Genomic DNA, 14,470 nt, shown 5'->3' on the forward strand with positions numbered 1-14,470 from the left:
AAAAACTATCAACCAGGAGACACAAAGCACCAAAGAGACTCTTCTAGAGTTTGTTCCAGGTCACAGATTCTTTTTTAAATTTACTGAAGTCACCACCTCCATCTAATAATAATAAACTAGTCCAAATACAGTTTGAAACTATTAAACATTTTATACGACTGCCTTTTTCCTGTTTGTGCTCATCAACTTCAAGTCAGAGAACAGTCTTTGCTCTAAACTGCAGTTAATTGCTTACCTTTAGTTTTTTTGGTATCTTTTGGGCTGGGGTGGGGTGAGGGCGTTGATACTACAATGACTTGCCCTGGTATAGTTTTCATTCCAAATGCCTGCAAGCAAAGAAGAGTTCTGATGACCAACTGTACCATTCCCTACTATATTTCATAGGAAAATGTCTATAACTATCTTCCATGCTATTATATTAATATTATACTATTCAATTTAGTTTGATGGTACTTGTCATTTGTGGTCTGCTCTTTGTTCTTATGTCATGTTGTAACACTATTTATTGAAACAAATCTTTAGGCGTATGACTTTAACTGAGATTTTATACCCAACATGTACCTTGCAAAGAGTCCTTCTCTGTCTGAGACAACATATTAAGATAAAGCCATAGTTGGTACCAAAGGAAGCCAGTCTGTTTCTTTTGTCCATTTAGGCCCATATACATAAAAGAGATCCTCTACCAGTGTTGAGGCTGTCATTATGTAAATTTATGTTATTTTCTCCACTATTGGATCTGGGGATCATTATAAAAAACTATATTTTTCTTTTCTTAATTTCTCTCCCCTCTCCTCTCTTTACATAGCCCAGGTTGGCCCCAAAATTGCTATAAAAGACAATAAGAATGATCTCGAACTTCTGATCCTCCTGCCTCTAACTCTTTAGTTATGGAATTACAGCTGTACGCCACCAGGCCTCATTTATGCTGTGCTGGGGATCAAATTCAAGACTTTGTATATATTAGACAAGCTATCTACCAATTAAGCTACATCATGTTTATAAAAATATATGTAAAATACTTCAGTATTTTAGTACTTTATAGCATAGATTCCAAGAAAAGGTTTTAACAGAAATCTTTATTTTAACAGAAAAAGGAAAACATCCATTTCCTAGTATATAAAACAAACTTTTTTTGAAAGTTTAAGATATATGCCAAGGTAAAAGGTGGGAGGATTCAAGTTCAAGGCTAACCTTGACTACATAGTATGTTAGAATGAAGCCTGGGTTATAGCAAGTCACCGTTTCAAAAAACTAGCTTATTTTGAGCTGGATACATAGTCAAAAAGAACAGTTCTCCTGAGTTCATTAGGAATACTTACAGTGTGTTAGATTTTTATTTTTCTCAAGACATTTATTTTAAAATGTAACTATATTTTAAATAGTATGAAAAGGCTTACAATCTAGTTCATTAATGCTTTTTAGTGTTCATCAACACAGCAGGTACCCAAAGTCTTCTGAACCATTATAGTGAGTAATAGACCTTTCTATATACTAATTCTAGATTTACAGTCCCTTCTGAGTTCAGAATGAGTTTGGTGGGGGCTACAGGAACAGTCTGAGCTCTTGTATGAACATGGTACAAATTGTGTATAGTTGTAATGCCCATGGAAGGCCTACTCTGGCGACTTTATATTCTTTAATTTTCAATGATATAGTGAAAATATGGCTATATAACATTTTAGCTAGACTACTTAAGGTGACCTAGGATTTCAACTTGTATACCTAATCAACTAGAAAAGATTTATAGTGTACTATAGTTAATAATCATTGTAGGACTTTGTAGCATTCCTGCAACCCTGTGGGATTCCTCTGGCATAGTATGTTTCTCTTCCATATGCTATATCTTTAATCATCTATTGATCTTGTTTAGATTTTTGTAGTCTAATATGTTATGACTAAAAGGTATAAGATGAAAAGTGAAAGTACACCTCAACTGATAGATTTTATTCCTTTGGTTTTGGGAAATTGCTCAGTTGGGAAAGTATCTGTCATGCAAGCATGAGGATCTGAATTTTGACCCCTGGAACAGGGTATGTGCATATATACCTTTAATTTTAGCCTCAGAATGGGAGAGGGGTAGAGACAGGTAGCTCAACTCCTGGCACTAATTGTTCAGCTGCCTAGCCAAATCCATAAACTTCAGATCCAGTGAGAGAAACTGTACCCTCCAACATACAAATGCACAAAGTCATAAAGATGGGATATAGTCAAGTCATTGTCCTTTAGTAATCACCTTTTAGCTAAAAATAATGTCAGTGATACAGATTTCTAATGTAATGATCTTGTGAAAAGTACTCATAAATGTCAAGTTTGTCTTGGCTTTAGTTGTTCCTGGAGTCCAGAAATTTTCCTATTCATTTTGAATCTATGTTATTTATGTCACTTCAGTAATCCAGTCCATAAATCAGCTTCCCATGGGCTGCCTCTAGAGTTGTTCTCATGTAATCACATCACTTAGCAAATATCTTTTTAAATGGGCTAGATTCTCTGTTGCTCTTAAACAGTAATTACAAATTTTCATTTAAATATGTATGGAAAATATGTACAAAATATATTTTGTAGGATAGTGACCTAGAAAAGGACTGCCATTTTAACTGAATTCATTTTTAGTGAATATAAAATTGAAGGGATTTTGTTAGCTTTTTTAGTTGAAAGAGGCTTTTCCCATTCTAAGGACTTGTTTGCCTCTATTGCTCACCATTTTTCAGTTTTTAAATTTTAAACTGATCCCCAGTTTAAAGTCTCATTTAAGATTATGTCTTACTACTAATACACTCAGTTTCTGGCCAGGTTGGTCTTGAGGATTGAAACTAGAGCTATAGAATAGGAGCAGGTACCATGTTCTTGTAGTCCTGTGTTACCCAGGGCTTTGGTATAGGTATCCAATGAGTACACTGTTTAGTTCGTCTTATATACCTGTTTTTGACTGTTTGAGCAGTCTGTTTTTTATCTCCATTCATAGGATTCTTTGAAAAACATTATAGTCCTTTACTCTGGGTAGATATTTATGGAATAAGCCATACACATTGACATTAGAATCAGTTAAACATAATTTTTTTCTCTTTTTATGCACTACTTGACATCAAAAGCAAAAAGAGGTAAGTTGGTTATAAACATGTAGGTGAATTCTATTTCCCTTAATAGATTTATTCCTGACTACCCTTGCCTGACTTAAATTTCCACAAATCAATACTTTTACACCAAAAAGCTTATCATTGTAAATCCTTTTAAAAATATGTAAGTGTAAAATATTTTGTAAGCATACTGCTGTTCTATAAATTTTGGTTTAGCTTAAGTCTTAGGACATTTGTAAACATTTTCTTTAGTTTGGATTATTGTTTGTCTGATTATGTGTATTACCCATTATAAGAACTCCTTTTTTATTATAAGAAAAACAGAACTAAAGAACATCACAACAAACCAAACCAAGAAACAGCTGATACTGGGAAAGTCTTTAATTTTGAGATACAATGAATTGCTGAAGAGGATATCCTAACTTCTCAGAATGTTCTCCAGTGTGATTTTTCTGCAATGATTTAAAAGTGAAGGCAATCATTAAATAAGAAAATCAAACACATTTCATTGAGTGGTATCTCATGAATTTTTCTCATGTGAGATCTATCTTTATAACTATAATTTTTAGTAAATTCCTGGGTATAATTTGTTTAACATATTTCTCTCTGTGTCATTAATGATGAATTGGGACATGAAATGATGATCTGGATTTGATACATGACAATTAACTTTGCTTACCAATGATTACCTGCCTTATTATCTTGAGTTAACTGTGCTAGCTTGCATTTCTCTTTAGAAAGTTATTTCTAAACAAAGGGTCATGTTTGAGAAGGTCCTTAATTGGTATGAGAATCTGGCAACACACTGTACTTTTACCTCTTGGTGCCACTGTAAATAATTACTCTCTCTCCCTCTATCATCCATTGCTGTCATGCTCATGATTTATTCCTAAATTGTTCAGAAGCAAAAAGGTGGAGATGATTTATTTATTTCTCTTTTGTAAGATTTGCATAAAATGGATTTTTCTATAGATATTGTTTTATGGACTAGCCCTATGACATCATATCATATGGCAAGTCTCATGAAAGTTTTGTCTAATCTGTAAACAGAAAACTTTCTTCTATACTTAGCAAGCAATTTTAATACTTGTCAGAGTGTAATACACTTGTATGCCATTGTCATTTAGGGAAGGCAGAACCAGTTGCTTTTTAAAAAGTTCGTTATTTTTGCCTGAATTATATGAGAATTTTTGGATATTTCAACAGTTCTATAGTTTTGTTCTTTGAAGAATTATAATGCACAATAACTTTTGGACTATCAAGAATATAAAGATATAATGGAGTTTGCCATGTTGAACACTGAATGTCTGGTGCTCTAAATTAGCAGATTATACCCCAGAGAAGTTGGAAATTTTGCTATCATTTTTATCAGTGACTACTTTCAGAGAAACTGAAGTGTTTCTAGGACATGTGATACAATTGGCAAAAAAGGGGTGAGATAGCCAACTCTATGTGTTTGATTATAAAACATCAGATGTTGGTCACAGCTACCTGTTTTTATTAGTGTTGATGTACCATTAATTCATTACTGTATTTTTGAAACTATTTTACTGACTACAATTAGTATTTATGTGTTTCTATCATGTCATCTTATTTTTCCTTCTATAATATTTCCATCTCAAGTTTTTTCATGTTTGCCTGTTATTTCAGTTGATGTATTGGGAGTCCATAAGACTACTTAAGGAGTGTACTTGTTGCTTCTTTCTGTTAGTTCATGAATACACTATGAATAACTTTGTAGATTTAGTGAGGAATAATTTAGTGTTGTTATTGATACATCTTAAATGATACTTTAAAATTATTTTTCTTATTTAAAATTTCCAATTATCAAAAGAAAAATTAATAATACTACATTAATTTTAAAATCTCTATTAGTTAGTATTTCCACTTTCTTATTCCTTTTGCTAGAAACACATTTAGATGGCAAGAATGCTTGGTTCACAAACTCTTCCTCAAGTAAATCTGTCAAATATTTACAAAGTACTCATAAGGAAAAAAATTCACAGATTCTTTAAGGGAAGTGGAGTCAGTACATTAGCAAATGTTTTGCATCACATTGAAAAATTCCCTCTGTAAACTGCTGTGGGAAATAAGTAACCCAAGGCAGTGTCCTCTGGTTGGAAGGGGATTAGACATTCTGCAAGGAAAGTTGCCAACAAAGACTGATGGAGGTGAGTATTGATGGAGCTTAAAGAAGTCAGACATTTCCTTCTTGGATGCTGGGAATGCTGTCACAAACTGGGTGGCTCTGAACAGTCTGAGAGAGAAGAAGCATTTCAGATGAACATAGATAGGACAAAGGCTTTTGAAAATAGATTTGTTATATTGTTTATTTTAACCTTTCTTGCTTCACTATGGTTAGTCCCTTTCCTTCTTTCTTGAAATGGCAAATCTCAGTCCTGTTGTCTAATCAATGGGCTGTGGGTTGCATGTTTTCACAAACATTCTGTTATCTGATCTTCATGGAAATCATGCAAGATTATTGTTTAATGTCTCTACTTATCGAGTAAATAAGGCTTAAAATTTGGTGCTCAGAATAGTTAAATTACTTCTTTTGCCACTTAGCTACTGGTCCACAGAGCATGGAGCCAAACACAATGTCTCTTTAAGTGTGTGGCTCCATGGTAGAGTCCAGGGTTAGCATGTTCGAGAACTAGGTTTAACCCTTGGCCCACCAGAGATAAATGTATACTGTATTAGTTGCTGTGATGCAATTCCATGACCATAAGCAACATATAGAAGAGTTTATTTAAGTTTACAATTCCAGAGGGAGTGTCCATCATAATAAGAACGGCATGGCAGGAGGTGACTGGATCAGAAAGTTTGCTGATCATTTTTCAATAGAACACAGGAATCAGAAACAGGCAACAGGAAGTAAGGTTAAGATATAAAGTTTCAAAGCCTGCCCACAGCAACATACTTCCAAAAAACTTCCATAATTCCCCAATCAGCACCACAATGGGGGATGAAGAGTTTAAATATGTAAGATTATGGGATATATTGTCATCCATACCACAACAAATGTTTAGTTCTTTCTGATAGACTCTGAATACCAGGCTGAAAATGAGACTCGAGCAGCATAAGAGAGAGGAGGCACTATAAAGAGACTGCCAGGAAATGGTGGTAGATGCTTCACTTGATCAAAGCAGGAAATACCTTGTAGAATGCTCATCGCCTGTCATGGTAGATCTGCATGACCATCCCTGAGGACTTGAATGTGTCCAGAAGAGTATCTGTACTGAGTCCATGGAGATTGCTTTTGTGCTACTATCCACAAACAGCAAACTTCTGCGTTTGTAGCAGTGGCTATAATGATTCAGCTTTCTTATCTCCATGCATAGTATATAGAAATTCATTTTTAATAATGTAATTATTACTCAGATTTGTAATTAAAAATTTAATTACCCACATTTTACAACTTTTCCTCAGTTCAGTTGTCCCCATTAATGCTGGTTTGGTAGATTTTGCATTTAACACGCACACACGCACACACGTGCTGTTTGGGGTTTTATTGAACTGAAGAAGTACTCAAGACAGAAAGTGGGTGTTACCATTGCATTTACGTTAGAACACATATTAAAGGCTCTGTTTTAGTTTGGGGGGGAGGGGTTGTGGTTACACAGGCCGGGCAACTAACTTAAATACCTAATTTAATTTGGTGTTTAAATTTAATTTTCCATAGAAAATACTCAAATTCTAGGTCAAGGTGCCTACAGGAATCTACTGCATTTTCATCTGGTCCTTCATCTGAGTTATATTCTTGAGTCTATCTGATCTCTACCCAGCACAGGATACACATCAGCTAGGAAGTAGGGCAAAACTCAATAGCATCATTTTAACTGAATGACCCCTTTGAAGATCTCATCTCCAATTATGACCTTATGTGGAGGTGCTGGGTTAAGGCTTTAAATTCAGGAGAACACAATTCATTCCATAGCAGGCTCCATGGGCATTACACTGAAAGAACTTATTTAGTCAATCAGAAACTTGGGCTTAAGTAACTCTGTCACTTACTTGGGCTCTGTGCTGACTAGTTTTATGTCAACTTGACATAGACTAGAGTCATTTGGGAAGATGGAGGCTTAATTGAGAAAATGATCCCAACAGATTGGCCTGTGGGCAAACCTTTGTGACATTTTCTTAATTAGTAATGGGAAAGCTCATCTCATGGTGTGTGATACCACTCCTGGGTAGGTGGTTTTGGGGTATATTAGAAAATGGGCTGAATAAGAAAGCCATGGAGAGCAAGTCAGTAAGCCACAGGTTTCTGCCCTGACAGCCTTGGATGATGGGTTACATGCTGTAAAGTGAAATAAACACTTTCCTCCCCAAATTTGCATTTGGCCATGGTCTTTTATCACAGCAATAGAAATGTTGAGACAGACCCTAAGAAAATCACTTAATTTTTTGATACTCAGTTTTCTGAACACAAAACAACAACAAACCAAAACAAAACAAAAAACGAAAACAAAAAAGAAAAAAACAATCTTTTGTTCTTTATAAAAAGTCACACAGAAAGTGACCAGGCATAAACTCCTCTACTTTCCCATGCCTCACTTTCTTATTCTAAATAAAATTATATCTATCTGAGTGTGGTGGTACATACTTGTAATCCTATTAGTTGGGAGGCTGAAGCAGGAAAATACCAGCTTAAGACCATCATGGTACTCTGTTTCAAAAATTAAATGAAAAGAAATAAAAACTATTTGATTGACTTTTTATGAGGATAAGATATCCTTGTATGCAAGGTATTTAGTACATGTTTGTGTTTATAGAGCACTTTCTAAACATTACAACTCATCAGTATGTCTCATCTTTCTTTTTTTCTACTTTCATTCTGTGTGTTTGTTTCTTTTCTGTCAGGTCCATGTTTGCAGAAAAAGAAAACAAAAAGAGGCTGTCTCTATAATTTGATTATTGACTGTGGAATATCAAAATAATTCCTAACTCTATCAACTTTTTATCAAGTAGCTCTCATAGATATTCTTGTTTTTATACTATAATTTAGTTCTCTATTACTGAATATTGACTATTTGCTGAAAGTTCATATTATTTTGATACAAAGTTGTATTTATTTGAAAATTACAGCTATGTCATTCTATGATATGAATTGTTCAGATGTACTTACTAAAGTTACTAAAGTCTTTAAAATATTATACCAGTTTAACAAAGATAATAACCAAGTGTCTTACTAAATGGCATTGTATGCTCTTTGAATCATGGATGTCCATTTCTCTTACCTATTTTTCTATCATTCCTATTTTTGAGAATATGAACTGCTATTTTCAAAACATGAAAAGAGAAGCCAGATGTAGAGGCAGTATCTGTAATTCCATCTTTCAGAATGCTGAGACAGATGAATCATGAGTTGAAGTCAGTTGGGCCACAGAGCAGTGGAATGAATGAGAGCAGTGAAAGGAGTGAGAAGAATAGTGAAAAGAAGGATGCCTATCTTTTTTCTTTCTAAATTTCATTGCTGAAGGAAAGACACTAAAAAGTCATGAGCATATACATCATAAATAAAGAGGTGCCAGGGAGATAGAGAATGTGAAAATAATAGGATAGGCACCTAAATGTGTCAGAGAGAATGTGGAAATACAGTTTTCATGCAGAGGAAACAAGTTTTTCTAAATTCAATCCACAAACTTGATCCTGGTCTTTGGCAAATTTTGGGACATGGATGGGTTCATCTGCTTAGTTTCAAAAGTGACCGCTAAAGGCTAGCTCATTAAGAATGACTTCTGCTAGACTAAGCTTCTTCATTCTCATGCATAAAACCAGGGTAAGTGGTGTGTCCGAATCTTGACAAACAACCAGCTGTTCTAAAAAAATAAAGCAAGTAGAGAATTAGTCATACAATAGTTTTTGTGTTCATAATTGGTTGAAAAGTGTCAAAAATCATTCATCAAAGTTTATGAAATCTATCCAGGCAATGGTGGCACACACCTTTAATCCCAGCACTTGGGAGGCAGAGACAGGCAGATCTCTGTGAGTTCGAGGCCTGGTCTACTGAGTGAATTCCAGGACAGCCTCCAAAGCTACAGAGAAACTTGTCTCAAAATGCAAAGAAAAAAATATGAAATCTGTCTCTACCTAGCCCTATTGTTGCCAATATGAAATGAAGATATCAAAGTTAAATTACCACAATTCTTACTTGATGCATAAAAATAGAAGAGGAACTAATATATTAAATGACAGGGTAGAACACAAAATATGCTTTGAGTAGGAAAAGGTGAGTTGTATTAGGGATAAACATAAAACATTAAAAAGTAGGAGCTGGAGTTATAACTCAGTGGTAGAAAGCATGCCTTGCATATACAGGGCCCTGGGTTCAAATCTCAAACTACAAATAAATTATATAAACTATTTCATTGGGATTAAAATTTTATATGTATACTTACTTTTATTCATAACATATATCCGTATTTCATTGGAATTCTAAACATATATCCATAGGCATGGAATAGAAGAAACATGACTTGTTAGCACCGTTTATAAAAAAGATTGGCATGAAATAGCAGTGGAATGTGGTTGCTTTAAATGTCATACAAATTTTGTTATTTTTGTAGAATTTTGATATTTAAGATGAGACAGGCCTGTGTCCTGTTTTTCTCTTGCCATACCTGACTACATATGATTTAATTTTCAAATACTTCAGGCTTAGAAAGATGTTTCTAAACTAGACCATGTCCTCTGGAGTAGGGTGAGGGAGGTACATGAGAGGAAAGTAAGAGAAGTTGCCACCATATCTCATAGGAAGAGCTTGAATTATTGGGTATTGAGGACATAAACAGTTTTCATAGAAAACTGAGCAGCACTGGATGTGGCTCATGATGCTGAAGGAAGGAGATATATATTGAAGATACATTTTCATTAGGATCCAGGGGTGCATTAGATCTTCCACTTTGAGCAGGCTACAACAAACTATGCTATAGGAGACTGTACCATTGAGAATAGCTCTGTACTTTTCACAGACTATCTGATAACCAAGGAAACTTCTCTTAGAGCCTCATTCTGGCAGATTGTGTACTCTACAGCTCAGATTTTACTCATATAATCCCATATCACACCCACTGCTCTCATGTATTCTGAGGGATGAGCCAAAACCTAGTTTTTCAATTTGTTCCACTCAGAGCACACTCACCTATCCCATGCAGCCTTCACTGGGCTTTTGAACTCCCTAAGGCACTGGCTTTTAGGATATTGATGAATTTTCTAAACTATATCAAAGATGTTAAAACTGATAGAAGGTTGAAGAAAACTTTGTTGAGCAAAACTTCTTCTCTGCCAGGGAAATATGTTTGCAGCCACCAAAACAAACAAATAAAAACAAACAACAAGCAAACCAAACCAAGAATAGCAACAACACAAAACATTATTCCTGTTCTTGGATGCTGCATCTTGCTTTGTGTTTTTGATGTATTTGTTTCTTCAAATCAGTGTCTCAACTGTATGATGGTATTCTTTTACTATATAACCCTAATACTCACTGGAGGTAGCTGATAGACATGTAAGAGTAGCCAGAGAGCACAGTGCCTGACACACGGTGAGCAATGGATGAGTTCCAGATGCTGCAGCATCTCCCTCGCCCTCACCATCTCCATGCCATGTTACTGTAAGTGCTCACTATATGTGTTTTTCCTCAACCTAGCAGAGATATTATCTTCTTTGTGTTTTTGTCCCTATTGTCCAACAGTCTCCAACATAAAGGTAGTAAATTTGAGGATTTAATAATTGAGACTATCTTGGTTAATAGATGACAACATCAGCTGTGGTTGCTCTGCAAACCACATAATTGTCATCTTTCATGCTTTAAAAGTAGTAAAAGAGTCTCTCTGGGCTACAAGATCATAGTCAGAGCTGGAAAAATCAGGAACTAAAGCCTACGAGGTACCTTTTCTATCTCCCAGCATACCTGATTTGCTTTGCAGAGTGTATGCTAAAATACTGTGTTTCGGTTTGACTCTAAGTGGGCATAACTAGAGGTGTGTGGACCCAGGGAACTCAGGGGAGATTTTAGAGACAGTTGAATCAGAAATGTAGCCTTTAAGGTTTTATTCCCATCAATGCATTATGTTTGTACATTTGGAATCTACTGTTTTTGCTCTTAAGAGTAGCACTTAGTTAAAATATAAAATATTAACAATAACCAGAGGTGAGGTCTATCCTTATTTTTAGTTTCTTATTATATTTTAGACAAAATCTCATTATATAGCCTTGGATGGCCTGGAACTCAATATGTAGAACAGGCTGACCTTAAACTCAGAGATCTGCCTTCCTCTGCCTCTTAAGTGCTGGGATTAAAGACATAGCACCATGCCCAGCAAAATGATTTCTTTTTGAAAGAGAATATAGGACTTGAGAGATGGTTCAGTGGTTTTTTTAATTTGCTGCTCTTGGAAAGGACATAGATTCAGTTGTACCCGTATGGTTTACAACTGCCTGTAACTAAAGTTCCAGATTATCTGACATCCTCTTCTGACCTCTGTTGTCACCAAGCACGCACATTTTACATTAGCATACTTGTAGACTAACACTCATGCACATATAATAAAAATACATACATCTTTTAAAAAGAAAGAGAACATGATGTTCACTATGAATGTATAGAGCTACCAAATCAGGCAGCTTATTAAGGGAATGCATTGTGGTCTTGATCATCCGTTTCTGAATACTATCAGAAAGGGTATTTTCAATGCATGATAAGCCATGACTGCATTGCAGATCAATTATTTCTGATATATAGGAGATCTGAAAAGTAAGAATTTTGATGCTCCAGTTGATTCTAAGGATTGCTATTCAACAGAAGCTAAGGCTTTGCTTTAGAAGTGTTTCATTTATCCCTTGCTGACAATATAAAGCATAAAAATTACAGAATACATATCCAGGTCATTTTTACATCCATTGTACTTACTTAATGGAGGGCGGCATTTACCTAGTTAACTTAAAATTGCATATCTGGTGGTTCAATTAAATTCAGTTAGCTCTCTAAATTTGCTCAAATTGTAACACAGAAAAGTTTTTGGAAGAGACAAAAGGAGCAGATGGAGGTTTTAAATAGAAAATAAATTAATATCTAAAGACTTGAATTTTTATAAAAGAGAATCATTGGAGCCAGTCAAACTGAAAAGGGGTAAAACAACGAAAAGGGGGGGGCTCCTCAAGTTCTGAGAAAACGGGGGTAGAAAGTTAAACCATGACAGTATAAATACCAGTTAACACAGATTCAGATTTCCTCATCCCTATTAATAAGAAATAGTTAAGCTGAAACAAAGATCACTGTGAAAAAGAGTCCCTTTAATAGTTACGCTATAGAGAACTCATATAAAGCTTGTGTTGCTTTCTACATTGCATTAGAAAGTTTGTGTGTTTCTAATGTCTTATGTAAAACCATTTTTATGAATTTTAATATTCTAGACTTACCAGATGGTTATACATCTGTAGTGGTTTTAGAATAGTAATAACTTAAATATGAACTTTTAAACACAAATTCCAATAGTCTTAACTTATCCTTGTAAATCCAGAATTTGAGGTGAGTTGGCTTAATATTTTCTACATGTCTAAACTGTTCACCAAAGAAAATGCTTCAAGAATAATTTTGAAGTCGAACTCCCATTTTTGCTTTTTTCAGATTTTTTGCAAAAATATTATATATGCATTTCCAACTAGTCTTTTGCATATTTCTAATATTGTGAACCCAGTGCCTGAGAGCAGACTGCTTTTTGATGGTTTAGATACCTATTTTCTTGGGGTTATGAATAACATAATGACAACTTATGAAGTTAATCTGAGTTATGATATGTGGTTTTAAAGTAATAAAAAAACAAAGTGAGTTCCATTAATAAGGTTGGCTTCCTTCATCAGTCCAAGTTCCTAAATTTTTCTTATATAATAAACCATCTAAGATTTCTACTAACAATTATTTTTAACACATAAAATCAAGTTTCAGAAAACTGTAAAAATTATTTTCTTGTTCAATATCTTATTAATAAAGTATTATTTGACTTTCTCAAAATATCTGTGATTTGACAACATTACTATATACCCTGACAATAAAATCTGTTACATGAATGTATTCCATTTTAGAACAGCAGATCTATATGCTAACCAAGTAGTCAGCATCATGTTCAAGTTCAGAAGTTGAAGATTTTTATATTAATAGACTCTTTGACTTTAGAGGCATCAAAACACCAAGCAACAAAGGACATAATGTACTTTATAAATTAGTTTTTCTAATATTGTATTTAGTTAAGAAAAATTCTTTCTTTTCTATTGGCATTAGTCAAGGAAAACACAGACACACAAAAAACCCCACACTTAATCTAGATGTTTTTGAGTGCACATTCCTCACTAAATCTCAGGCAGCTGATTTAATTACTGTTGCTAACACCTTTATGTCATCTCTTTGTATACATGTCTAATTTATTAGTTTCTTGTAGATTGTCAGCAGCCTGCTGCCTCCGTACCGCCACAGTGCTCACAACTAGCTGGGAGGCAAGACTACCCAGCTGTCAGGTAAATTCACAGGTCCTTCCTTCTCCCACCAGCTGCATGTCAGCTCCCCTTCCCAAGACTATAACTACCTATGCATCTTTATATGTTATTGCATGTTTTATCATGAATTGGTTACATTACTATACCCTTGTTACTTGAAGTCCCTATTCCCTATGAGCATGCACAGGAGTTAGTGCTATGATACCAACCACTAGCTGGTAGAATAAAGGCTGCTTCATTTCTCCCTTGCGAACAAATACTTGGGTTATTCCAGTGTTTCATTGCCTCCAGTCTCAAACCTGTAATTGTTAAGCTATTTGACCCACTTTTATTTTTTGTACCTCAAATATTCATCTTGGACAAACAACAAAAATATATGCAATTAGATATGAAAATGTCTAATTCCATTCTAGGACATTTTATAAGAGTTTTCATTTTCTGTCTACTTAGTCCCATTGTTAAAACTGAATTGGAAAGATATAGAATGCTATTTGTGATATATTGTACATATCTGTAACCCCAACACTTTGTAGGCTGTGGTAAGAAGCTGAATTTGAGACCAGCATGAGTTATATATTGAGTTCAATGCTAGCTTATGATAAAGAATAACACTGTTTCCAAAATCTATAAAAGAAAGTGAGGGTAGGGTTTTAAATGAGTTCACCAGACCCAAGATAAATGATAAATAGGTGTTTTATTAGGGAAGAACTTACACAGATAAGAGTAAATGACCGCCGAAGTTGCCCTGCTCCAGAAGATTCAGTCTCTGCTCTTCCAGTGTTCTCCACAACCTAAGAAAGCATGCGCCCGCAGCTCCTCTACCTTAAAAGGGTCATGTCTACACCTGAAACCATGCCCAAAGGGTGAGGCCACTACAATAAGTTCACCGGCAAGGCAAGATG

The 14,470-nt window shown here is 34.8% G+C and overlaps 1 protein-coding gene across 7 annotated transcripts in view; it reads left to right on the forward strand.

Annotated features, from left to right (window-relative positions):
- Bicd1 (BICD cargo adaptor 1) overlaps positions 1–14,470 on the forward strand; it is a 148,404-nt gene that overhangs the window by 123,145 nt on the left and 10,789 nt on the right. For 3 of the 7 annotated variants that reach the window (XM_040743679.1, XM_040743683.1, XM_040743684.1), the window contains 2 exons: positions 3,090–3,098; positions 13,514–13,589. The exons of 2 other annotated variants lie outside the window; for them this stretch is intronic. In XM_040743679.1, coding sequence (XP_040599613.1) covers positions 3,090–3,098; positions 13,514–13,589 — 85 coding nt within the window. The remainder of the gene's footprint in view (positions 1–3,089; positions 3,099–13,513; positions 13,590–14,470) is intronic. 2 more of the 7 variants (XM_040743680.1, XM_040743685.1) reach the window with 1 other exon arrangement.

Source organism: Mesocricetus auratus, unplaced genomic scaffold, assembly GCF_017639785.1.
Source record: "Mesocricetus auratus isolate SY011 unplaced genomic scaffold, BCM_Maur_2.0 Super-Scaffold_100001, whole genome shotgun sequence".
In the NCBI taxonomy this organism is placed as follows: domain Eukaryota; kingdom Metazoa; phylum Chordata; class Mammalia; order Rodentia; family Cricetidae; genus Mesocricetus; species Mesocricetus auratus.